General features: G+C 36.7%; 2 protein-coding genes across 10 annotated transcripts; both read left to right on the top strand.

Moving 5' to 3' along the window:
- The first annotated feature begins 3293 nt into the window (after positions 1 to 3293).
- Positions 3294 to 9272, top strand: LOC128132650 (3-epi-6-deoxocathasterone 23-monooxygenase CYP90C1-like). Of its 5 annotated transcripts, XM_052769378.1 has the most exons (9): positions 3294 to 3394; positions 3474 to 3638; positions 4236 to 5063; positions 6185 to 6524; positions 7277 to 7426; positions 7495 to 7776; positions 7872 to 7961; positions 8139 to 8324; positions 8834 to 9272. In XM_052769378.1, exons 3-9 carry the CDS (start codon positions 4819 to 4821, stop codon positions 9044 to 9046), a joined length of 1506 nt encoding a protein of 501 aa, XP_052625338.1. In that variant the 5' UTR covers positions 3294 to 3394; positions 3474 to 3638; positions 4236 to 4818; the 3' UTR covers positions 9047 to 9272. The 5 variants fall into 5 exon arrangements, with proteins under 5 accessions (XP_052625338.1, XP_052625340.1, XP_052625337.1 ...); XM_052769380.1 differs by lacking the exon at positions 3294 to 3394 and having other exon boundaries at positions 3401 to 3638; positions 4897 to 5063; XM_052769377.1 differs by lacking the exon at positions 3294 to 3394 and having other exon boundaries at positions 3401 to 3638; positions 4796 to 5063.
- A 3998-nt stretch (positions 9273 to 13270) lies between these two features.
- On the top strand, positions 13271 to 19249 carry LOC128132649 (3-epi-6-deoxocathasterone 23-monooxygenase CYP90C1-like). 5 transcript variants are annotated; one of them, XM_052769373.1, is made up of 9 exons: positions 13271 to 13371; positions 13451 to 13615; positions 14213 to 15040; positions 16162 to 16501; positions 17254 to 17403; positions 17472 to 17753; positions 17849 to 17938; positions 18116 to 18301; positions 18811 to 19249. In XM_052769373.1, the coding sequence occupies exons 3-9, from the start codon at positions 14796 to 14798 to the stop codon at positions 19021 to 19023; spliced, it is 1506 nt and encodes a 501-aa protein (XP_052625333.1). In that variant the 5' UTR covers positions 13271 to 13371; positions 13451 to 13615; positions 14213 to 14795; the 3' UTR covers positions 19024 to 19249. The 5 variants fall into 5 exon arrangements, with proteins under 5 accessions (XP_052625333.1, XP_052625335.1, XP_052625332.1 ...); XM_052769375.1 differs by lacking the exon at positions 13271 to 13371 and having other exon boundaries at positions 13378 to 13615; positions 14874 to 15040; XM_052769372.1 differs by lacking the exon at positions 13271 to 13371 and having other exon boundaries at positions 13378 to 13615; positions 14773 to 15040.
- Positions 19250 to 22741: the final 3492 nt, after the last annotated feature.

Raw genomic sequence — 22741 nt, 5'->3', positions numbered from 1 at the left:
GCCTAAACCTCGTTCTATTAGTTAAGACCCAACGTACAATTCTAGATTTAGGTTTATTAAAGTGCATTAAGCCAATAAGTTGCAAACTTTATGCTTTTGCATGTCTTAATGGGGAAAAACTTGGATTAAACCACATTATCTTCATCATACCACCTTAAATCCTTGCATGCTTGGACTTAATCCATCAATACTCCGTTTTCATGCTCAAGGGACGTTGGAAACACTAGGATCTAACATTATAACCTTCTGGAGTAGCTCATACTCTCAACAAAATATCTCAAGGACCATTTAATGATTAAATTAGCCCTAAAATACAAACTAACTGTAACATCCGGATTCCCAGGTATATTATTTTATTCATTTTATTTTTGGAGTTGTGGAGGAACTCGGCGAGTTGGTGTCAAGACTCGCCGAGTAGGGTCGCGGATGTTCATTCGGGTTCACGTCCGGACTCGGCGAGTCCACGCTGTTTAATGAAGCCCTAATTTCCAGGGTTTGGGACCTATTTAAAGGCCCTTATGGCCGTCAATAGCGGCTACCACACCCCAGAGAGAGACCTAGACCGTTGGTGAGGTAAGGAGCGGCCATTGTTGATCTCTTGTTGGTATAAATTGAAGGAGAAGGTGATCAAGGCAAGAGAAGGCTGAAGGAAGTGTAAATCCAGCGATTTCATTGTTCAAGGGTTTCATATTGAGGTATTCCTTCGGACTTTCTCCAGTTTTGGGTGGTTATTCATAGAGTTAGGGTTTTCAAACCCTTTAGAAGATGATTATGTAGAGTATTTGGTCCCTTCTCGAGTTTGTGCCTTGGATCTGGACTCAAAGAGGTCCAGAGACCTTAACCCAGGGAGCTTTATGAGTCATTTTGGGGTTATTGGACTTAGGTTGCCATTTTTGGGGCCAAATCACCATTTGATGCCATTTTGTTGATATATAAGCATCAAGTTTCGAACTTTACGTGACATTCATGCTTGGGAAGGCCAGATCTATGGTTTAGGGGTACAGATCTGACCTCAGGAGGTCAGTAGAGTTTGTGCATGGCATGAACTCGCCGAGTTGTTCTTGAGACTCGGCGAGTAGGGTTAGGGTTTCACGTAAATCACTCAGTGAGTAGACTTGCCGAGTTGGGGGATAACTCAGTGAGTCAGAAGGGGATTAGAGGACTGGAGTTCGAGGCGGTACTCGCCGATTTGTTTTTGAGACTCGGCGAGTTGAGTCGGGGTGGCCCCGCGATTCATGCCTGGTGACTCGTCGAGCAAGGGGAGGGACTCGACGCGCCAAGCGGGACTAAAGAGTTAGTGGGCATGTGTAGACTCGCCGATTCGCCAACGTACACTCGACGAGTTGGGTCAAAGTTTGACCGTTGACTTTCGTTGACTTTTAGGTTTTGGTCAACAATAGTATTTTTGGATCAGAAAGGGGTAAAATGGTCTTTTACCCTTCTGTGGATTTTAGGAAGGGGTGTAGTCTAGCCTTGGGAGCCGTTAATGATTTAAATAATTACTTTATGTGATTAGGTGGGGCTAGGTCGTTGTTTCGAGGTTCAGAGATACCGAGTGGTGACTTTCTGAGACATTCCCGAGGTGAGTCTTCTCACTATACATTACCTAGTGTGGAAACCCTGAGCAGACCGGAGGGTCTTTTATGTTATGTGCTATTTGTGTATATGTGTTTGTGATATATGTATGCTGTGTGATATAGACCGGACCGGAGGGTCCAATGATATAGACCGGGCCGGAGGGTCCAACGAGACAGACCGGGTCGGAGGACCCAACGATACGGAACTGGAGGGTTCCGCTGAGATACATCGACCGGAGGGTCATATTGTAGCCTTGAGTGGTGTATGTGTTGTATGTGGTATTTTGGGGAACTCACTAAGAATTTATGCTTACCGTGTTGTGTGAAATGTGTTTAAGGTACCAGCGAGGATCGTGGGAAGGCGCCAGCTTGATTGTACACATTGTTGGAGTATTTTGCTGAGATTCTGGGGAGATGTTTTGATTACTTATATTTTGAGATGAATGTTTATGATTTGAGATACATTTTGATTTTATTATGAATTATGAAATTTGAAAAAAAAAATTGAAAAAAGTCGGTGTTACAAGTTGGTATTAGAGCCTTGGTTTGAGGGATTCGGATTCACCTTCAGGTGTATTTGAACTTAAACTGAGGATTTGAGAAAAAAATTTTAAGACCAACAAATTTTCTAAAGTAAAGAAATATGAAAGAGATGGAAAGAAACAGTGTGTACAATCAGCAAGCGCCCGAACGGTGATTTCCCAAAATACCCTTATGTTTTATATTATGAGATATTATGTAATGAGTTATGCATGCTTGGGTAGGCTAGGTAATCATGATAGGACTAGAGTGGCCTGATTTGTGATGCCTTAGCCTAGGAGATTCCTGCTACTAAGAGAATACTTGTGAGTGAGTAGGTAGCAATAAGGAGCTTATGAGGGGCTGATTAGGGTATAGCCTGTATATGGTATGCTTGTGATTTGGGATCCTAGGAAGAAGACTGGGAGTGAGTACTGATACGATGTGGAAGGTAGTATAGGGCCCATACTACTGGAAACATTGGATTGGTGGTCAGTCCGAGTAAGATTCCTTAGGAAACCAAAGAATCAAGTAGGGTGAGTGATCGAGTGTGAGTGATCTCGATTGGGTCTCTGATTGTTTTGTGATTTTATTTCAAAGACAGCATGGTGGTTACGAGACGACAGGATGGGGACAGTGGTACTAGTGGTACTCGTTACCCTAACTTATTCGTAGCCGTAACTGATTCTAAGGACAAGATCATTTTAAGGGGGGGGGGGGGGGGTGGAATCGTAACAACCCGAAAATCCTTCTGTTAACGAAGCGAACCTTCCGTTAGTCGAGAAATAATTGTAATAAAGCAATTTTGATTATACGAGTATTAAAAAGGGATAATTAAAAAAAGATATTAAATTAATATGTGAAGGAGGTAATCAATAAGAGAAATTAAATATCCTCCTACTTTTGATTCTACCAATCCTCCTACCCATTTAAATGACGACATGTGTCATATTAGTATCCTAAAATTTCATTAAATGAACATTAAATGTTACACATGTCACCATTTCACTGGGTAGGAGGATATGTAGGAACAAAAAGTAGGAGGATATTTAATTTCTCAATCAATAAATAGAGGAGATATAATCCAATTAAATTGATTTATGGAATTATTAGGGTTAATATAATTCATTAATCGGTGTAAATGGTGTTGAGTATCTAAAATGTCATAAAATGAAACTTAACCTGTCAATGTCAATGTGTCTAGGGTTAGGTTGGAAGGTGGTTTAAAGCCAAACTTGTGGGACTATGGGTGAAATTCGGCTGTAACTTAAAAAAGCTTTGGATTGATTATTCTTCAGGTATGTTTTTATCACGTATGAATTAAGGGGCTGCCCTCCATCGACTCAGGCTATTACCATTTCTTTGTGCATCGATAAGGAGTAGAAGAAGAAAAAAAAGACCGAAACGTGTAGGGGGTGTCGGGCAGCAGAAACGATCGCAAGGAGGGTGGGAAAGAACTCATCGGCAACGCAAGGCAAGAGGTTGTGACAATTGACGGGATTTTCTGTGCAATTGAAGTGTTATGATTGATTCTTCTTCTTTGTAAGTCTAATTCCTTTTCAATCGATGAAGAATTGATTGATTACTTTGGCAATTTCTTCCTATTTGGTGTTAATAATCATACCTTCTTTCTCCTTACAATCATCGACTGTTGATAGGATTAAACTCTAGTTTTATTTGGTGTATTTTGATGGCTAATTGTTGTCAAAATCTTTTTATGAACACCCTCAAGAGTATTATTGCTACTGTTAAAAAATCAATTTCCATCTTTATGGTTGATTTTGGTTATGGATTAATGAGTTAAGTTGTCAATTAACCTTAAAATGCAATGCTGCGAAATTCTGAAAAATTATCAATCTGTCCCTGTTTTGAAAAAAATCTAGAAAAATCACCAGGAGTCGAATTGGGCTCTGAAAGTTTGAATTTTGAGTCTAGTTTGTTCATGATTTTTCCCAAGACCTGATATTATCCCTAACCAAGGTGAAAATCGTCTTTTTCACTGAAATTCGCTGCAGGCATATGCAGTTTTGTAAAATTCATAGAAAACTGTAGAAAAATCAGTTGGATATGTGTGAGTTGTACTTTTAAAGCTAAACATATGAGCTACCTTAATATGGAATAAATTTGAAATTTTTACAGGTTTAAGTGGTGCTAAAGTGGCCTTGAACAGGCTGTTGTTTCAAGTCAAAATTTGAAAATTTGGCTTAATGACCAATTTGCATGTTTGGGTAGTAAAAAAATTCTAGATGTTTTACAGTTGCTAACAAGTTTTCATATTTCAAAAAGCAACCTCAAATATTAAACATTTATTCTATATGTCTCACAAGAAAAATTATTTATTTTATTGGACAAATCGTTCTTTTTATAAAGAACCTGGTTTATCTTTCTTTTTTAAAAAAACTTATCATTATTCCTGGAATAAAAAATTATATTATAAACTCATAATCAGAATGAAGATACATACATTTACAATAAAAACAAGTTGAATCAAAGGCAAAATCGAGAAAGTCAATATCATTTACACCCATCCCCCCCTCTCTCTCTCTCATATTTATTACTCGAAAGCCTCTTGCTTGCTTTTTCTGCTCTATTTAGATTTCAAAATCTTCCCAATTCACTACAAACGTCATAGAAAGAAAACATTCCTTCACAAAACACAACCACCACCTCGAGGAGTTATTTCATATCCGAATTCACAGATTCAAGCTTTTTTCGATTAAGAATGGAGGAAATGAAATGGGTGTTTGGAAATTGGGAATTAATTTGCATATCGATTGTTCTTGGATGGTTATTCTACAAGTATTTGATTGTCCGAAAATGGGGTTTGGGAGATAACCAAGAGGAGGAGCGCCGCCTGCAACCACCGCGAGGCAGCTCAGGTTGGCCGTTGATCGGAGAAACAATTGAATTCATTGCGTCTGGATTCACTTCTCGTCCTGTCAGTTTCATGGAGAAACGCAAGTCTCTGTAAGTGAACTCTTATCCTTTTTCTTGGAGAAATTGGTATTTATTGATAGCAATATTATGTTTTGCATGCTTGGATTTTATGCATTTAGAGTTGTACGTTGTTTTGAGCTTAAGATTTTGTGTTCATTTTGACATTTGACAATTATAGAAATTTTTTTTACTGTAGTTATCAAATGTACAAGTTGTAAAAGCAAAATTTTATGAACTTAATAATAGCATTTTGAAGCTAACATATAAACAATATTTTATTATGATATGGTGTCATGGATCTAATCATCTAAAGGTACAAAATAGTTTTTTGTTGTTATTATTAGATATTACTTTTTAGATTGCATTGATAATTAAATGATGTTAAAAACTATATAATATAGCTAATAGTTGATAGTTGTCAATATGAAAAGGGTCAAATTGAATATAAAGCAAGTCAAGGATTGGTATATTTTACTAAAAAGTAAAAAAGATTCTAAAATAAAATAAACAAAAGTTAACATGGGAAATTGAACATCATTATATCAACAAAAATAGTAATAATAATACATAAAAGTGCATTTGTTTATCCCACCACATCTACATATGATGTTATCACATTACTACCTTCAATAATTGCAATCTATGTATTTGATAATCATACATTGGTTTCAAATGATTAGAAAATGCATAGCGTAAATTATGAAACCTTTTCAAGATAAACTTACAACTCTATTTCTCTAAGTTATATGTTTTGGAAATGGTAACTTTGACCAATTTAACTATGGATAAATCATTTTGATTTTTTTAAAAACATTAATAGCTCCTGTAAAATAAACACATTAGCTTTAGAAAAGATAGATAGAAAATCATAAAAATTATAGTATATAACTTTTTTTTTTTGGTTAAAAAAACCCAATTATGACATTGTAATTTAAAAAATCTATTCAATAGTAGCTATGAAAATTAATACGATGACATTGCTATAATCACAAGAATTTGAAGTACAATCTTATAACAAATTTAGCATAAAATAAGTCTTCTTTAGTTTCATAATCTCTCTCTTACTACTACAAACATATAAATCATCTCATCTTTACATAAACTCTATCTTTATACACCTAATTAAGAAATTTATGTTTCATCTCTCATAGTTATGGGAAGGTGTTTAAGACACACATTTTGGGCAGACCAATTATTGTGTCAACGGATCCGGATGTAAACAAAGTGGTTTTACAAAACCAAGGCAATGTTTTCATCCCGAGTTATCCGAAATCCGTGATCGAGTTGCTTGGTGAATCTTCAATACTCCAAATCAATGGCGGATTACAAAAGAGATTGCATGCGATTATCGGAGGTTTCTTGAGGTCTCCTCAATTCAAAGCTCGCATCACTAAAGATATTGAGAATTCAGTGAAGCTCGCATTGTCTTCTTGGATCGATCGGAAAAATACCCACCACCCTATTGTTTACCTCCAAGATGAAACGAAAAAGGTACACGATTTGACTTTTGTGGTCAAACATATCGTTTTCTTGAACTTATGATTAGTTGATCATATCAATATAGAATTTCCTTAAGATCGAAAAAATTGTTATCTTTTATGAAGTTTTGATGTGGGTAATCGTTATTTTCCATGTCTACATGATTACCTCCTAGAGGAAACAAAAATGGTGAAATCTTTGACTTTTGTGGTCAAACCGACACATAGTTTTCTAGAACATATGAATAGTGTGATCATATCAACATAGAACTTCATCAAGATAACTTAAACTGTTACTTTTTATAGATTTCGGATCTGGGTATTCATTCTTTTTAATACGTATGTAACTACCTCTAAGAGGAAACATGGTGAAATCTTTGACTTTTATGGGTAATCACTAAACATAGAATTTCATCAAGATCACTAAAAATCGTTACCTTTTATATCGTTCTGATGTGGGTGATCATTCTTTTTCCATATCTACATAAATTTGCATCTCGATTTTCACTTTTTTATAATTCATTTACAAAACTATAAGCACGTTGTCAGAGTTCGGCTTTTTCGAACGATTTAAACTTTGTATAATAACTAACATAATCCGAATTTCATTCTTACAAACGATAGATTGTCCCTATAGATCATTTTCAAGAAGTTATGAGTAAAGTGATGATATCAAAACAGAATTTCATCAAGTTTCTACACAATTTTGAATCTCAATTTCACCTTTTTAACGACGCACTCACTTTTTTATGGCTGCTGACGCAGATTACTTTCCAAATTCTTGTGAGGGTGTTGATGAGTGTGGAGCCAGGTGAAGATATGGAGTTCCTCAAGAGAGAATTCATGGAAGTCATCAAAGGCTTAATTTGTCTACCAATCAAACTTCCAGGTTTCAGAATGTATAAATCTCTCCAGGTAATTAATTCATTCATTATAAATTCATTACCAAATCTCAGTGGATCAGTAACTTTGAAATATTGCAGGCTAAAGAAAGAATGTTAAAGATGGTGAGAAAGATTGTAGATGATAGAAAAATGGCAATGGAGAAAAAAGAAACAAAAGATTCAGGTTCACCAAATGACGCCATTGATGTGTTGTTAAGAGATACAGGTGAATCAGATGGGACCCAGCAACGGTTACCCTTGGATTTCATCAGTGGGAACATTATTGAGATGATGATCCCTGGGGAAGACTCGGTGCCCATGATCATGACTCTAGCTGTCAAATACTTGAGTGATAATCCTGTTGCTCTTTCTTGTCTTATGGTGCGTATCAACTATGAAATGAATACATTTATGTTTTTCAACAACTTGTTTGAGACTTTGAGCTATGATTTGATTGAGTTTTATATGAATGGCAGGAGGAAAATGATGAATTAAAGAAGCGAAAGGATGAATCGGGCGAAGGGTATGCTTGGACCGATTATGTCTCACTTCCGTTTACTCAAGGCGTAAGTTTCGTGTCTTTAGATGGGGAGGGTATTTATGTCTTTTTGGATCGGACAAAATACTACAAATTTTGTTATTTTTGATATCGGTTATAGTATAATGCATGTCAAACACAGTACAACTTGTTTTGTCTTGTCTGTGTAGAAAACGAGGTGTAAAGAAATTGGTTTTTATTATAGGTGATAAGTGAGACTCTTCGGATGGCGAATATCATCAATGCGATTTGGAGAAAAGCTGTTGAAGACGTAGAAATCAAAGGCTACTTGATCCCAAAAGGATGGTGTGTTTTGGCATCATTGACTTCCGTTCATATGGATGAAGAAAACTATGAAAACCCCGATGAATTTGATCCATGGAGATGGGAGGTAAATAAGTGATTCTTTATATGTTTACAATATCTATACCTTTTGTCAGGTCAAGGGTTCGAGTCTCAGCAGTTAGCACCACAATGTGGAAGTTTTAATTCCAGTGTGAATTGTTGGGAACCATCGAGACTTATGTCAGTAGCGCCTAGTGGGCCACTGTCTACCTAGGGGGTGTTTGACTTATCTTTTTTAGAGGCAAAAGTCCTTTTTGGAAAAGTTACAAAAAGTCAGATTTTCCTGACTTTTCCAAAAAGTCAGTTTTTCTTATATCCAAAATCCAAAAGTAGCTTTTAAAATGCTTTTACCAAACATCTTTTACATTTTATCTTTCCAAAAAGAACTTTTGCCTCTTAAAAAGATAAGCCAAACATCCCCCTAATTTACCCTTCACATGATGTTCATGGTGCAGAGTGGTGTGTGTTAGCTTAAGGGTTGTTAGAAAAATAACCCTTTGTAAAATAATTTTAATATGTTTACTGAATTTACATTATATTGGTATCTATGTGTAGAAAACGGGAGCGAGTGTCAATAGCAACAAGTTTACACCGTTTGGTGGTGGACAAAGGTTGTGTCCCGGTTTGGAGTTCTCAAGGCTAGAAATCAGTATTTTCCTTCATCATTTTGTCACGAGTTACACTTGGGTTGCGGAAGAAGATCAGATTGTATATTTTCCAACGGTTAAGACAAAAAGAAAGTTACCTATCATGGTGACACCCAGATGAAATCAGTGACAAAAAGATATTTGATTAATAATTAATCGTATGAGTCATGGTAAATTTATTACAATTTGTTTGGGCATAAGGTGTATATATTATGATGAACAAAGGTTTGATTGTTTGTTTCTGGTCAACTTCAGTTTTGGGTTTATACTGTTTTGCTTTTACATAAAATAAGTGTTCAATTTGACCCTATTAATTTAGTTAGTCCATTCTTGGACATATTCATATACGGCTAAATATGATATTGGTGATGGCTAAATATGATATTGGTGATCCGTACAAGAAAAATCAAGGGTATTTTACTATATCTTTTAGTGAAGTTCTTTTCTAGGTTATATCATGACCTAATTAAGTTATATGTAAATCAAGATTAATTTAATTTCTTATGCATAATTGATGGTGATATAATGTTTTTATGATAAATAACAAAAATCAAAACACAAAATCTTTAATACGTTTAGGGATGTCGTGGTTGTGTGGGTGGGTGGATGGGTGTGGGGGAGATATGATAAGACATTTTTGTTTCGATTAATAATTGCTAAAATAAAAGGTTAGTAAAGGACATTCTTGTTTTTGTAATAGAACATAAGAAATGATAGCTACTATCTGTCTTTAGCCAAATAATGACAAATACCTTCATACACAAAATCAAATTGAAAATTGCACCAAACACCATTAACTTCAATAAGATCCATTCTAGTAAGAAAGCGTTTCATGTATTCAAAGACTTCGCTGCTCTGCTGGACATTTTCTACCCCTTGTTCTCGGTATTTAATTTGTTGCTGAATTGAGTCCACCAAGGGCTAACCAACAGCCCACTAAACTCAAGATTTTGGTTATCATTATTCATACTTTCCACCCCTCTTTGTTATTATTACCATTTTGACCTCTCCCTTCATTTTGACCCAAGGTACGCCCAGCGTACGCTGCAACTGGCCTAAACCTCGTTCTATTAGTTAAGACCCAACGTACAATTCTAGATTTAGGTTTATTAAAGTGCATTAAGCCAATAAGTTGCAAACTTTATGCTTTTGCATGTCTTAATGGGGAAAAACTTGGATTAAACCACATTATCTTCATCATACCACCTTAAATCCTTGCATGCTTGGACTTAATCCATCAATACTCCGTTTTCATGCTCAAGGGACGTTGGAAACACTAGGATCTAACATTATAACCTTCTGGAGTAGCTCATACTCTCAACAAAATATCTCAAGGACCATTTAATGATTAAATTAGCCCTAAAATACAAACTAACTGTAACATCCGGATTCCCAGGTATATTATTTTATTCATTTTATTTTTGGAGTTGTGGAGGAACTCGGCGAGTTGGTGTCAAGACTCGCCGAGTAGGGTCGCGGATGTTCATTCGGGTTCACGTCCGGACTCGGCGAGTCCACGCTGTTTAATGAAGCCCTAATTTCCAGGGTTTGGGACCTATTTAAAGGCCCTTATGGCCGTCAATAGCGGCTACCACACCCCAGAGAGAGACCTAGACCGTTGGTGAGGTAAGGAGCGGCCATTGTTGATCTCTTGTTGGTATAAATTGAAGGAGAAGGTGATCAAGGCAAGAGAAGGCTGAAGGAAGTGTAAATCCAGCGATTTCATTGTTCAAGGGTTTCATATTGAGGTATTCCTTCGGACTTTCTCCAGTTTTGGGTGGTTATTCATAGAGTTAGGGTTTTCAAACCCTTTAGAAGATGATTATGTAGAGTATTTGGTCCCTTCTCGAGTTTGTGCCTTGGATCTGGACTCAAAGAGGTCCAGAGACCTTAACCCAGGGAGCTTTATGAGTCATTTTGGGGTTATTGGACTTAGGTTGCCATTTTTGGGGCCAAATCACCATTTGATGCCATTTTGTTGATATATAAGCATCAAGTTTCGAACTTTACGTGACATTCATGCTTGGGAAGGCCAGATCTATGGTTTAGGGGTACAGATCTGACCTCAGGAGGTCAGTAGAGTTTGTGCATGGCATGAACTCGCCGAGTTGTTCTTGAGACTCGGCGAGTAGGGTTAGGGTTTCACGTAAATCACTCAGTGAGTAGACTTGCCGAGTTGGGGGATAACTCAGTGAGTCAGAAGGGGATTAGAGGACTGGAGTTCGAGGCGGTACTCGCCGATTTGTTCTTGAGACTCGGCGAGTTGAGTCGGGGTGGCCCCGCGATTCATGCCTGGTGACTCGTCGAGCAAGGGGAGGGACTCGACGCGCCAAGCGGGACTAAAGAGTTAGTGGGCATGTGTAGACTCGCCGATTCGCCAACGTACACTCGACGAGTTGGGTCAAAGTTTGACCGTTGACTTTCGTTGACTTTTAGGTTTTGGTCAACAATAGTATTTTTGGATCAGAAAGGGGTAAAATGGTCTTTTACCCTTCTGTGGATTTTAGGAAGGGGTGTAGTCTAGCCTTGGGAGCCGTTAATGATTTAAATAATTACTTTATGTGATTAGGTGGGGCTAGGTCGTTGTTTCGAGGTTCAGAGATACCGAGTGGTGACTTTCTGAGACATTCCCGAGGTGAGTCTTCTCACTATACATTACCTAGTGTGGAAACCCTGAGCAGACCGGAGGGTCTTTTATGTTATGTGCTATTTGTGTATATGTGTTTGTGATATATGTATGCTGTGTGATATAGACCGGACCGGAGGGTCCAATGATATAGACCGGGCCGGAGGGTCCAACGAGACAGACCGGGTCGGAGGACCCAACGATACGGAACTGGAGGGTTCCGCTGAGATACATCGACCGGAGGGTCATATTGTAGCCTTGAGTGGTGTATGTGTTGTATGTGGTATTTTGGGGAACTCACTAAGAATTTATGCTTACCGTGTTGTGTGAAATGTGTTTAAGGTACCAGCGAGGATCGTGGGAAGGCGCCAGCTTGATTGTACACATTGTTGGAGTATTTTGCTGAGATTCTGGGGAGATGTTTTGATTACTTATATTTTGAGATGAATGTTTATGATTTGAGATACATTTTGATTTTATTATGAATTATGAAATTTGAAAAAAAAAATTGAAAAAAGTCGGTGTTACAAGTTGGTATTAGAGCCTTGGTTTGAGGGATTCGGATTCACCTTCAGGTGTATTTGAACTTAAACTGAGGATTTGAGAAAAAAATTTTAAGACCAACAAATTTTCTAAAGTAAAGAAATATGAAAGAGATGGAAAGAAACAGTGTGTACAATCAGCAAGCGCCCGAACGGTGATTTCCCAAAATACCCTTATGTTTTATATTATGAGATATTATGTAATGAGTTATGCATGCTTGGGTAGGCTAGGTAATCATGATAGGACTAGAGTGGCCTGATTTGTGATGCCTTAGCCTAGGAGATTCCTGCTACTAAGAGAATACTTGTGAGTGAGTAGGTAGCAATAAGGAGCTTATGAGGGGCTGATTAGGGTATAGCCTGTATATGGTATGCTTGTGATTTGGGATCCTAGGAAGAAGACTGGGAGTGAGTACTGATACGATGTGGAAGGTAGTATAGGGCCCATACTACTGGAAACATTGGATTGGTGGTCAGTCCGAGTAAGATTCCTTAGGAAACCAAAGAATCAAGTAGGGTGAGTGATCGAGTGTGAGTGATCTCGATTGGGTCTCTGATTGTTTTGTGATTTTATTTCAAAGACAGCATGGTGGTTACGAGACGACAGGATGGGGACAGTGGTACTAGTGGTACTCGTTACCCTAACTTATTCGTAGCCGTAACTGATTCTAAGGACAAGATCATTTTAAGGGGGGGGGGGGGGGTGGAATCGTAACAACCCGAAAATCCTTCTGTTAACGAAGCGAACCTTCCGTTAGTCGAGAAATAATTGTAATAAAGCAATTTTGATTATACGAGTATTAAAAAGGGATAATTAAAAAAAGATATTAAATTAATATGTGAAGGAGGTAATCAATAAGAGAAATTAAATATCCTCCTACTTTTGATTCTACCAATCCTCCTACCCATTTAAATGACGACATGTGTCATATTAGTATCCTAAAATTTCATTAAATGAACATTAAATGTTACACATGTCACCATTTCACTGGGTAGGAGGATATGTAGGAACAAAAAGTAGGAGGATATTTAATTTCTCAATCAATAAATAGAGGAGATATAATCCAATTAAATTGATTTATGGAATTATTAGGGTTAATATAATTCATTAATCGGTGTAAATGGTGTTGAGTATCTAAAATGTCATAAAATGAAACTTAACCTGTCAATGTCAATGTGTCTAGGGTTAGGTTGGAAGGTGGTTTAAAGCCAAACTTGTGGGACTATGGGTGAAATTCGGCTGTAACTTAAAAAAGCTTTGGATTGATTATTCTTCAGGTATGTTTTTATCACGTATGAATTAAGGGGCTGCCCTCCATCGACTCAGGCTATTACCATTTCTTTGTGCATCGATAAGGAGTAGAAGAAGAAAAAAAAGACCGAAACGTGTAGGGGGTGTCGGGCAGCAGAAACGATCGCAAGGAGGGTGGGAAAGAACTCATCGGCAACGCAAGGCAAGAGGTTGTGACAATTGACGGGATTTTCTGTGCAATTGAAGTGTTATGATTGATTCTTCTTCTTTGTAAGTCTAATTCCTTTTCAATCGATGAAGAATTGATTGATTACTTTGGCAATTTCTTCCTATTTGGTGTTAATAATCATACCTTCTTTCTCCTTACAATCATCGACTGTTGATAGGATTAAACTCTAGTTTTATTTGGTGTATTTTGATGGCTAATTGTTGTCAAAATCTTTTTATGAACACCCTCAAGAGTATTATTGCTACTGTTAAAAAATCAATTTCCATCTTTATGGTTGATTTTGGTTATGGATTAATGAGTTAAGTTGTCAATTAACCTTAAAATGCAATGCTGCGAAATTCTGAAAAATTATCAATCTGTCCCTGTTTTGAAAAAAATCTAGAAAAATCACCAGGAGTCGAATTGGGCTCTGAAAGTTTGAATTTTGAGTCTAGTTTGTTCATGATTTTTCCCAAGACCTGATATTATCCCTAACCAAGGTGAAAATCGTCTTTTTCACTGAAATTCGCTGCAGGCATATGCAGTTTTGTAAAATTCATAGAAAACTGTAGAAAAATCAGTTGGATATGTGTGAGTTGTACTTTTAAAGCTAAACATATGAGCTACCTTAATATGGAATAAATTTGAAATTTTTACAGGTTTAAGTGGTGCTAAAGTGGCCTTGAACAGGCTGTTGTTTCAAGTCAAAATTTGAAAATTTGGCTTAATGACCAATTTGCATGTTTGGGTAGTAAAAAAATTCTAGATGTTTTACAGTTGCTAACAAGTTTTCATATTTCAAAAAGCAACCTCAAATATTAAACATTTATTCTATATGTCTCACAAGAAAAATTATTTATTTTATTGGACAAATCGTTCTTTTTATAAAGAACCTGGTTTATCTTTCTTTTTTAAAAAAACTTATCATTATTCCTGGAATAAAAAATTATATTATAAACTCATAATCAGAATGAAGATACATACATTTACAATAAAAACAAGTTGAATCAAAGGCAAAATCGAGAAAGTCAATATCATTTACACCCATCCCCCCCTCTCTCTCTCTCATATTTATTACTCGAAAGCCTCTTGCTTGCTTTTTCTGCTCTATTTAGATTTCAAAATCTTCCCAATTCACTACAAACGTCATAGAAAGAAAACATTCCTTCACAAAACACAACCACCACCTCGAGGAGTTATTTCATATCCGAATTCACAGATTCAAGCTTTTTTCGATTAAGAATGGAGGAAATGAAATGGGTGTTTGGAAATTGGGAATTAATTTGCATATCGATTGTTCTTGGATGGTTATTCTACAAGTATTTGATTGTCCGAAAATGGGGTTTGGGAGATAACCAAGAGGAGGAGCGCCGCCTGCAACCACCGCGAGGCAGCTCAGGTTGGCCGTTGATCGGAGAAACAATTGAATTCATTGCGTCTGGATTCACTTCTCGTCCTGTCAGTTTCATGGAGAAACGCAAGTCTCTGTAAGTGAACTCTTATCCTTTTTCTTGGAGAAATTGGTATTTATTGATAGCAATATTATGTTTTGCATGCTTGGATTTTATGCATTTAGAGTTGTACGTTGTTTTGAGCTTAAGATTTTGTGTTCATTTTGACATTTGACAATTATAGAAATTTTTTTTACTGTAGTTATCAAATGTACAAGTTGTAAAAGCAAAATTTTATGAACTTAATAATAGCATTTTGAAGCTAACATATAAACAATATTTTATTATGATATGGTGTCATGGATCTAATCATCTAAAGGTACAAAATAGTTTTTTGTTGTTATTATTAGATATTACTTTTTAGATTGCATTGATAATTAAATGATGTTAAAAACTATATAATATAGCTAATAGTTGATAGTTGTCAATATGAAAAGGGTCAAATTGAATATAAAGCAAGTCAAGGATTGGTATATTTTACTAAAAAGTAAAAAAGATTCTAAAATAAAATAAACAAAAGTTAACATGGGAAATTGAACATCATTATATCAACAAAAATAGTAATAATAATACATAAAAGTGCATTTGTTTATCCCACCACATCTACATATGATGTTATCACATTACTACCTTCAATAATTGCAATCTATGTATTTGATAATCATACATTGGTTTCAAATGATTAGAAAATGCATAGCGTAAATTATGAAACCTTTTCAAGATAAACTTACAACTCTATTTCTCTAAGTTATATGTTTTGGAAATGGTAACTTTGACCAATTTAACTATGGATAAATCATTTTGATTTTTTTAAAAACATTAATAGCTCCTGTAAAATAAACACATTAGCTTTAGAAAAGATAGATAGAAAATCATAAAAATTATAGTATATAACTTTTTTTTTTTGGTTAAAAAAACCCAATTATGACATTGTAATTTAAAAAATCTATTCAATAGTAGCTATGAAAATTAATACGATGACATTGCTATAATCACAAGAATTTGAAGTACAATCTTATAACAAATTTAGCATAAAATAAGTCTTCTTTAGTTTCATAATCTCTCTCTTACTACTACAAACATATAAATCATCTCATCTTTACATAAACTCTATCTTTATACACCTAATTAAGAAATTTATGTTTCATCTCTCATAGTTATGGGAAGGTGTTTAAGACACACATTTTGGGCAGACCAATTATTGTGTCAACGGATCCGGATGTAAACAAAGTGGTTTTACAAAACCAAGGCAATGTTTTCATCCCGAGTTATCCGAAATCCGTGATCGAGTTGCTTGGTGAATCTTCAATACTCCAAATCAATGGCGGATTACAAAAGAGATTGCATGCGATTATCGGAGGTTTCTTGAGGTCTCCTCAATTCAAAGCTCGCATCACTAAAGATATTGAGAATTCAGTGAAGCTCGCATTGTCTTCTTGGATCGATCGGAAAAATACCCACCACCCTATTGTTTACCTCCAAGATGAAACGAAAAAGGTACACGATTTGACTTTTGTGGTCAAACATATCGTTTTCTTGAACTTATGATTAGTTGATCATATCAATATAGAATTTCCTTAAGATCGAAAAAATTGTTATCTTTTATGAAGTTTTGATGTGGGTAATCGTTATTTTCCATGTCTACATGATTACCTCCTAGAGGAAACAAAAATGGTGAAATCTTTGACTTTTGTGGTCAAACCGACACATAGTTTTCTAGAACATATGAATAGTGTGATCATATCAACATAGAACTTCATCAAGATAACTTAAACTGTTACTTTTTATAGATTTCGGATCTGGGTATTCATTCTTTTTAATACGTATGTAACTACCTCTAAGAGGAAACATGGTGAAATCTTTGACTTTTATGGGTAATCACTAAACATAGAATTTCATCAAGATCACTAAAAATCGTTACCTTTTATATCGTTCTGATGTGGGTGATCATTCTTTTTCCATATCTACATAAATTTGCATCTCGATTTTCACTTTTTTATAATTCATTTACAAAACTATAAGCACGTTGTCAGAGTTCGGCTTTTTCGAACGATTTAAACTTTGTATAATAACTAACATAATCCGAATTTCATTCTTACAAACGATAGATTGTCCCTATAGATCATTTTCAAGAAGTTATGAGTAAAGTGATGATATCAAAACAGAATTTCATCAAGTTTCTACACAATTTTGAATCTCAATTTCACCTTTTTAACGACGCACTCACTTTTTTATGGCTGCTGACGCAGATTACTTTCCAAATTCTTGTGAGGGTGTTGATGAGTGTGGAGCCAGGTGAAGATATGGAGTTCCTCAAGAGAGAATTCATGGAAGTCATCAAAGGCTTAATTTGTCTACCAATCAAACTTCCAGGTTTCAGAATGTATAAATCTCTCCAGGTAATTAATTCATTCATTATAAATTCATTACCAAATCTCAGTGGATCAGTAACTTTGAAATATTGCAGGCTAAAGAAAGAATGTTAAAGATGGTGAGAAAGATTGTAGATGATAGAAAAATGGCAATGGAGAAAAAAGAAACAAAAGATTCAGGTTCACCAAATGACGCCATTGATGTGTTGTTAAGAGATACAGGTGAATCAGATGGGACCCAGCAACGGTTACCCTTGGATTTCATCAGTGGGAACATTATTGAGATGATGATCCCTGGGGAAGACTCGGTGCCCATGATCATGACTCTAGCTGTCAAATACTTGAGTGATAATCCTGTTGCTCTTTCTTGTCTTATGGTGCGTATCAACTATGAAATGAATACATTTATGTTTTTCAACAACTTGTTTGAGACTTTGAGCTATGATTTGATTGAGTTTTATATGAATGGCAGGAGGAAAATGATGAATTAAAGAAGCGAAAGGATGAATCGGGCGAAGGGTATGCTTGGACCGATTATGTCTCACTTCCGTTTACTCAAGGCGTAAGTTTCGTGTCTTTAGATGGGGAGGGTATTTATGTCTTTTTGGATCGGACAAAATACTACAAATTTTGTTATTTTTGATATCGGTTATAGTATAATGCATGTCAAACACAGTACAACTTGTTTTGTCTTGTCTGTGTAGAAAACGAGGTGTAAAGAAATTGGTTTTTATTATAGGTGATAAGTGAGACTCTTCGGATGGCGAATATCATCAATGCGATTTGGAGAAAAGCTGTTGAAGACGTAGAAATCAAAGGCTACTTGATCCCAAAAGGATGGTGTGTTTTGGCATCATTGACTTCCGTTCATATGGATGAAGAAAACTATGAAAACCCCGATGAATTTGATCCATGGAGATGGGAGGTAAATAAGTGATTCTTTATATGTTTACAATATCTATACCTTTTGTCAGGTCAAGGGTTCGAGTCTCAGCAGTTAGCACCACAATGTGGAAGTTTTAATTCCAGTGTGAATTGTTGGGAACCATCGAGACTTATGTCAGTAGCGCCTAGTGGGCCACTGTCTACCTAGGGGGTGTTTGACTTATCTTTTTTAGAGGCAAAAGTCCTTTTTGGAAAAGTTACAAAAAGTCAGATTTTCCTGACTTTTCCAAAAAGTCAGTTTTTCTTATATCCAAAATCCAAAAGTAGCTTTTAAAATGCTTTTACCAAACATCTTTTACATTTTATCTTTCCAAAAAGAACTTTTGCCTCTTAAAAAGATAAGCCAAACATCCCCCTAATTTACCCTTCACATGATGTTCATGGTGCAGAGTGGTGTGTGTTAGCTTAAGGGTTGTTAGAAAAATAACCCTTTGTAAAATAATTTTAATATGTTTACTGAATTTACATTATATTGGTATCTATGTGTAGAAAACGGGAGCGAGTGTCAATAGCAACAAGTTTACACCGTTTGGTGGTGGACAAAGGTTGTGTCCCGGTTTGGAGTTCTCAAGGCTAGAAATCAGTATTTTCCTTCATCATTTTGTCACGAGTTACACTTGGGTTGCGGAAGAAGATCAGATTGTATATTTTCCAACGGTTAAGACAAAAAGAAAGTTACCTATCATGGTGACACCCAGATGAAATCAGTGACAAAAAGATATTTGATTAATAATTAATCGTATGAGTCATGGTAAATTTATTACAATTTGTTTGGGCATAAGGTGTATATATTATGATGAACAAAGGTTTGATTGTTTGTTTCTGGTCAACTTCAGTTTTGGGTTTATACTGTTTTGCTTTTACATAAAATAAGTGTTCAATTTGACCCTATTAATTTAGTTAGTCCATTCTTGGACATATTCATATACGGCTAAATATGATATTGGTGATGGCTAAATATGATATTGGTGATCCGTACAAGAAAAATCAAGGGTATTTTACTATATCTTTTAGTGAAGTTCTTTTCTAGGTTATATCATGACCTAATTAAGTTATATGTAAATCAAGATTAATTTAATTTCTTATGCATAATTGATGGTGATATAATGTTTTTATGATAAATAACAAAAATCAAAACACAAAATCTTTAATACGTTTAGGGATGTCGTGGTTGTGTGGGTGGGTGGATGGGTGTGGGGGAGATATGATAAGACATTTTTGTTTCGATTAATAATTGCTAAAATAAAAGGTTAGTAAAGGACATTCTTGTTTTTGTAATAGAACATAAGAAATGATAGCTACTATCTGTCTTTAGCCAAATAATGACAAATACCTTCATACACAAAATCAAATTGAAAATTGCACCAAACACCATTAACTTCAATAAGATCCATTCTAGTAAGAAAGCGTTTCATGTATTCAAAGACTTCGCTGCTCTGCTGGACATTTTCTACCCCTTGTTCTCGGTATTTAATTTGTTGCTGAATTGAGTCCACCAAGGGCTAACCAACAGCCCACTAAACTCAAGATTTTGGTTATCATTATTCATACTTTCCACCCCTCTTTGTTATTATTACCATTTTGACCTCTCCCTTCATTTTGACCCAAGGTACGCCCAGCGTATGCTGCAACTGGCCTAAACCTCGTTCTATTAGTTAAGACCCAACGTACAATTCTAGATTTAGGTTTATTAAAGTGCATTAAGCCAATAAGTTGCAAACTTTATGCTTTTGCATGTCTTAATGGGGAAAAACTTGGATTAAACCACATTATCTTCATCATACCACCTTAAATCCTTGCATGCTTGGACTTAATCCATCAATACTCCGTTTTCATGCTCAAGGGACGTTGGAAACACTAGGATCTAACATTATAACCTTCTGGAGTAGCTCATACTCTCAACAAAATATCTCAAGGACCATTTAATGATTAAATTAGCCCTAAAATACAAACTAACTGTAACATCCGGATTCCCAGGTATATTATTTTATTCATTTTATTTTTGGAGTTGTGGAGGAACTCGGCGAGTTGGTGTCAAGACTCGCCGAGTAGGGTCGCGGATGTTCATTCGGGTTCACGTCCGGACTCGGCGAGTCCACGCTGTTTAATGAAGCCCTAATTTCCAGGGTTTGGGACCTATTTAAAGGCCCTTATGGCCGTCAATAGCGGCTACCACACCCCAGAGAGAGACCTAGACCGTTGGTGAGGTAAGGAGCGGCCATTGTTGATCTCTTGTTGGTATAAATTGAAGGAGAAGGTGATCAAGGCAAGAGAAGGCTGAAGGAAGTGTAAATCCAGCGATTTCATTGTTCAAGGGTTTCATATTGAGGTATTCCTTCGGACTTTCTCCAGTTTTGGGTGGTTATTCATAGAGTTAGGGTTTTCAAACCCTTTAGAAGATGATTATGTAGAGTATTTGGTCCCTTCTCGAGTTTGTGCCTTGGATCTGGACTCAAAGAGGTCCAGAGACCTTAACCCAGGGAGCTTTATGAGTCATTTTGGGGTTATTGGACTTAGGTTGCCATTTTTGGGGCCAAATCACCATTTGATGCCATTTTGTTGATATATAAGCATCAAGTTTCGAACTTTACGTGACATTCATGCTTGGGAAGGCCAGATCTATGGTTTAGGGGTACAGATCTGACCTCAGGAGGTCAGTAGAGTTTGTGCATGGCATGAACTCGCCGAGTTGTTCTTGAGACTCGGCGAGTAGGGTTAGGGTTTCACGTAAATCACTCAGTGAGTAGACTTGCCGAGTTGGGGGATAACTCAGTGAGTCAGAAGGGGATTAGAGGACTGGAGTTCGAGGCGGTACTCGCCGATTTGTTCTTGAGACTCGGCGAGTTGAGTCGGGGTGGCCCCGCGATTCATGCCTGGTGACTCGTCGAGCAAGGGGAGGGACTCGACGCGCCAAGCGGGACTAAAGAGTTAGTGGGCATGTGTAGACTCGCCGATTCGCCAACGTACACTCGATGAGTTGGGTCAAAGTTTGACCGTTGACTTTCGTTGACTTTTAGGTTTTGGTCAACAATAGTATTTTTGGATCAGAAAGGGGTAAAATGGTCTTTTACCCTTCTGTGGATTTTAGGAAGGGGTGTAGTCTAGCCTTGGGAGCCGTTAATGATTTAAATAATTACTTTATGTGATTAGGTGGGGCTAGGTCGTTGTTTCGAGGTTCAGAGATACCGAGTGGTGACTTTCTGAGACATTCCCGAGGTGAGTCTTCTCACTATACATTACCTAGTGTGGAAACCCTGAGCAGACCGGAGGGTCTTTTATGTTATGTGCTATTTGTGTATATGTGTTTGTGATATATGTATGCTGTGTGATATAGACCGGACCGGAGGGTCCAATGATATAGACCGGGCCGGAGGGTCCAACGAGACAGACCGGGTCGGAGGACCCAACGATACGGAACTGGAGGGTTCCGCTGAGATACATCGACCGGAGGGTCATATTGTAGCCTTGAGTGGTGTATGTGTTGTATGTGGTATTTTGGGGAACTCACTAAGAATTTATGCTTACCGTGTTGTGTGAAATGTGTTTAAGGTACCAGCGAGGATCGTGGGAAGGCGCCAGCTTGATTGTACACATTGTTGGAGTATTTTGCTGAGATTCTGGGGAGATGTTTTGATTACTTATATTTTGAGATGAATGTTTATGATTTGAGATACATTTTGATTTTATTATGAATTATGAAATTTGAAAAAAAAAATTGAAAAAAGTCGGTGTTACAAGTTGGTATTAGAGCCTTGGTTTGAGGGATTCGGATTCACCTTCGGGTGTATTTGAACTTAAACTGAGGATTTGAGAAAAAAATTTTAAGACCAACAAATTTTCTAAAGTAAAGAAATATGAAAGAGATGGAAAGAAACAGTGTGTACAATCAGCAAGCGCCCGAACGGTGATTTCCCAAAATACCCTTATGTTTTATATTATGAGATATTATGTAATGAGTTATGCATGCTTGGGTAGGCTAGGTAATCATGATAGGACTAGAGTGGCCTGATTTGTGATGCCTTAGCCTAGGAGATTCCTGCTACTAAGAGAATACTTGTGAGTGAGTAGGTAGCAATAAGGAGCTTATGAGGGGCTGATTAGGGTATAGCCTGTATATGGTATGCTTGTGATTTGGGATCCTAGGAAGAAGACTGGGAGTGAGTACTGATACGATGTGGAAGGTAGTATAGGGCCCATACTACTGGAAACATTGGATTGGTGGTCAGTCCGAGTAAGATTCCTTAGGAAACCAAAGAATCAAGTAGGGTGAGTGATCGAGTGTGAGTGATCTCGATTGGGTCTCTGATTGTTTTGTGATTTTATTTCAAAGACAGCATGGTGGTTACGAGACGACAGGATGGGGACAGTGGTACTAGTGGTACTCGTTACCCTAACTTATTCGTAGCCGTAACTGATTCTA

Source organism: Lactuca sativa, chromosome 3 (genome assembly GCF_002870075.4).
Source record: "Lactuca sativa cultivar Salinas chromosome 3, Lsat_Salinas_v11, whole genome shotgun sequence".
NCBI classification, from domain to species: domain Eukaryota; kingdom Viridiplantae; phylum Streptophyta; class Magnoliopsida; order Asterales; family Asteraceae; genus Lactuca; species Lactuca sativa.
This window is presented reverse-complemented; position numbering and strand designations above follow the sequence as displayed.

What these genes read in the sequence shown, in the direction of transcription:
- LOC128132650 (XM_052769378.1), top strand. Translation starts at nt 4,819, where the DNA reads ATGGAGGAAATGAAATGGGTGTTTGGAAATTGGGAATTAATTTGCATA. An exon ending in ATGGAGAAACGCAAGTCTCT is followed by an intron (nt 5,064 to 6,184) that starts GTAAGTGAACTC and finishes CATCTCTCATAG; the next exon opens with TTATGGGAAGGTGTTTAAGA. An exon ending in GAATGTATAAATCTCTCCAG is followed by an intron (nt 7,427 to 7,494) that starts GTAATTAATTCA and finishes GAAATATTGCAG; the next exon opens with GCTAAAGAAAGAATGTTAAA.
- LOC128132649 (XM_052769373.1), top strand. Translation starts at nt 14,796, where the DNA reads ATGGAGGAAATGAAATGGGTGTTTGGAAATTGGGAATTAATTTGCATA. An exon ending in TCCAAGATGAAACGAAAAAG is followed by an intron (nt 16,502 to 17,253) that starts GTACACGATTTG and finishes CTGCTGACGCAG; the next exon opens with ATTACTTTCCAAATTCTTGT. An exon ending in GAATGTATAAATCTCTCCAG is followed by an intron (nt 17,404 to 17,471) that starts GTAATTAATTCA and finishes GAAATATTGCAG; the next exon opens with GCTAAAGAAAGAATGTTAAA.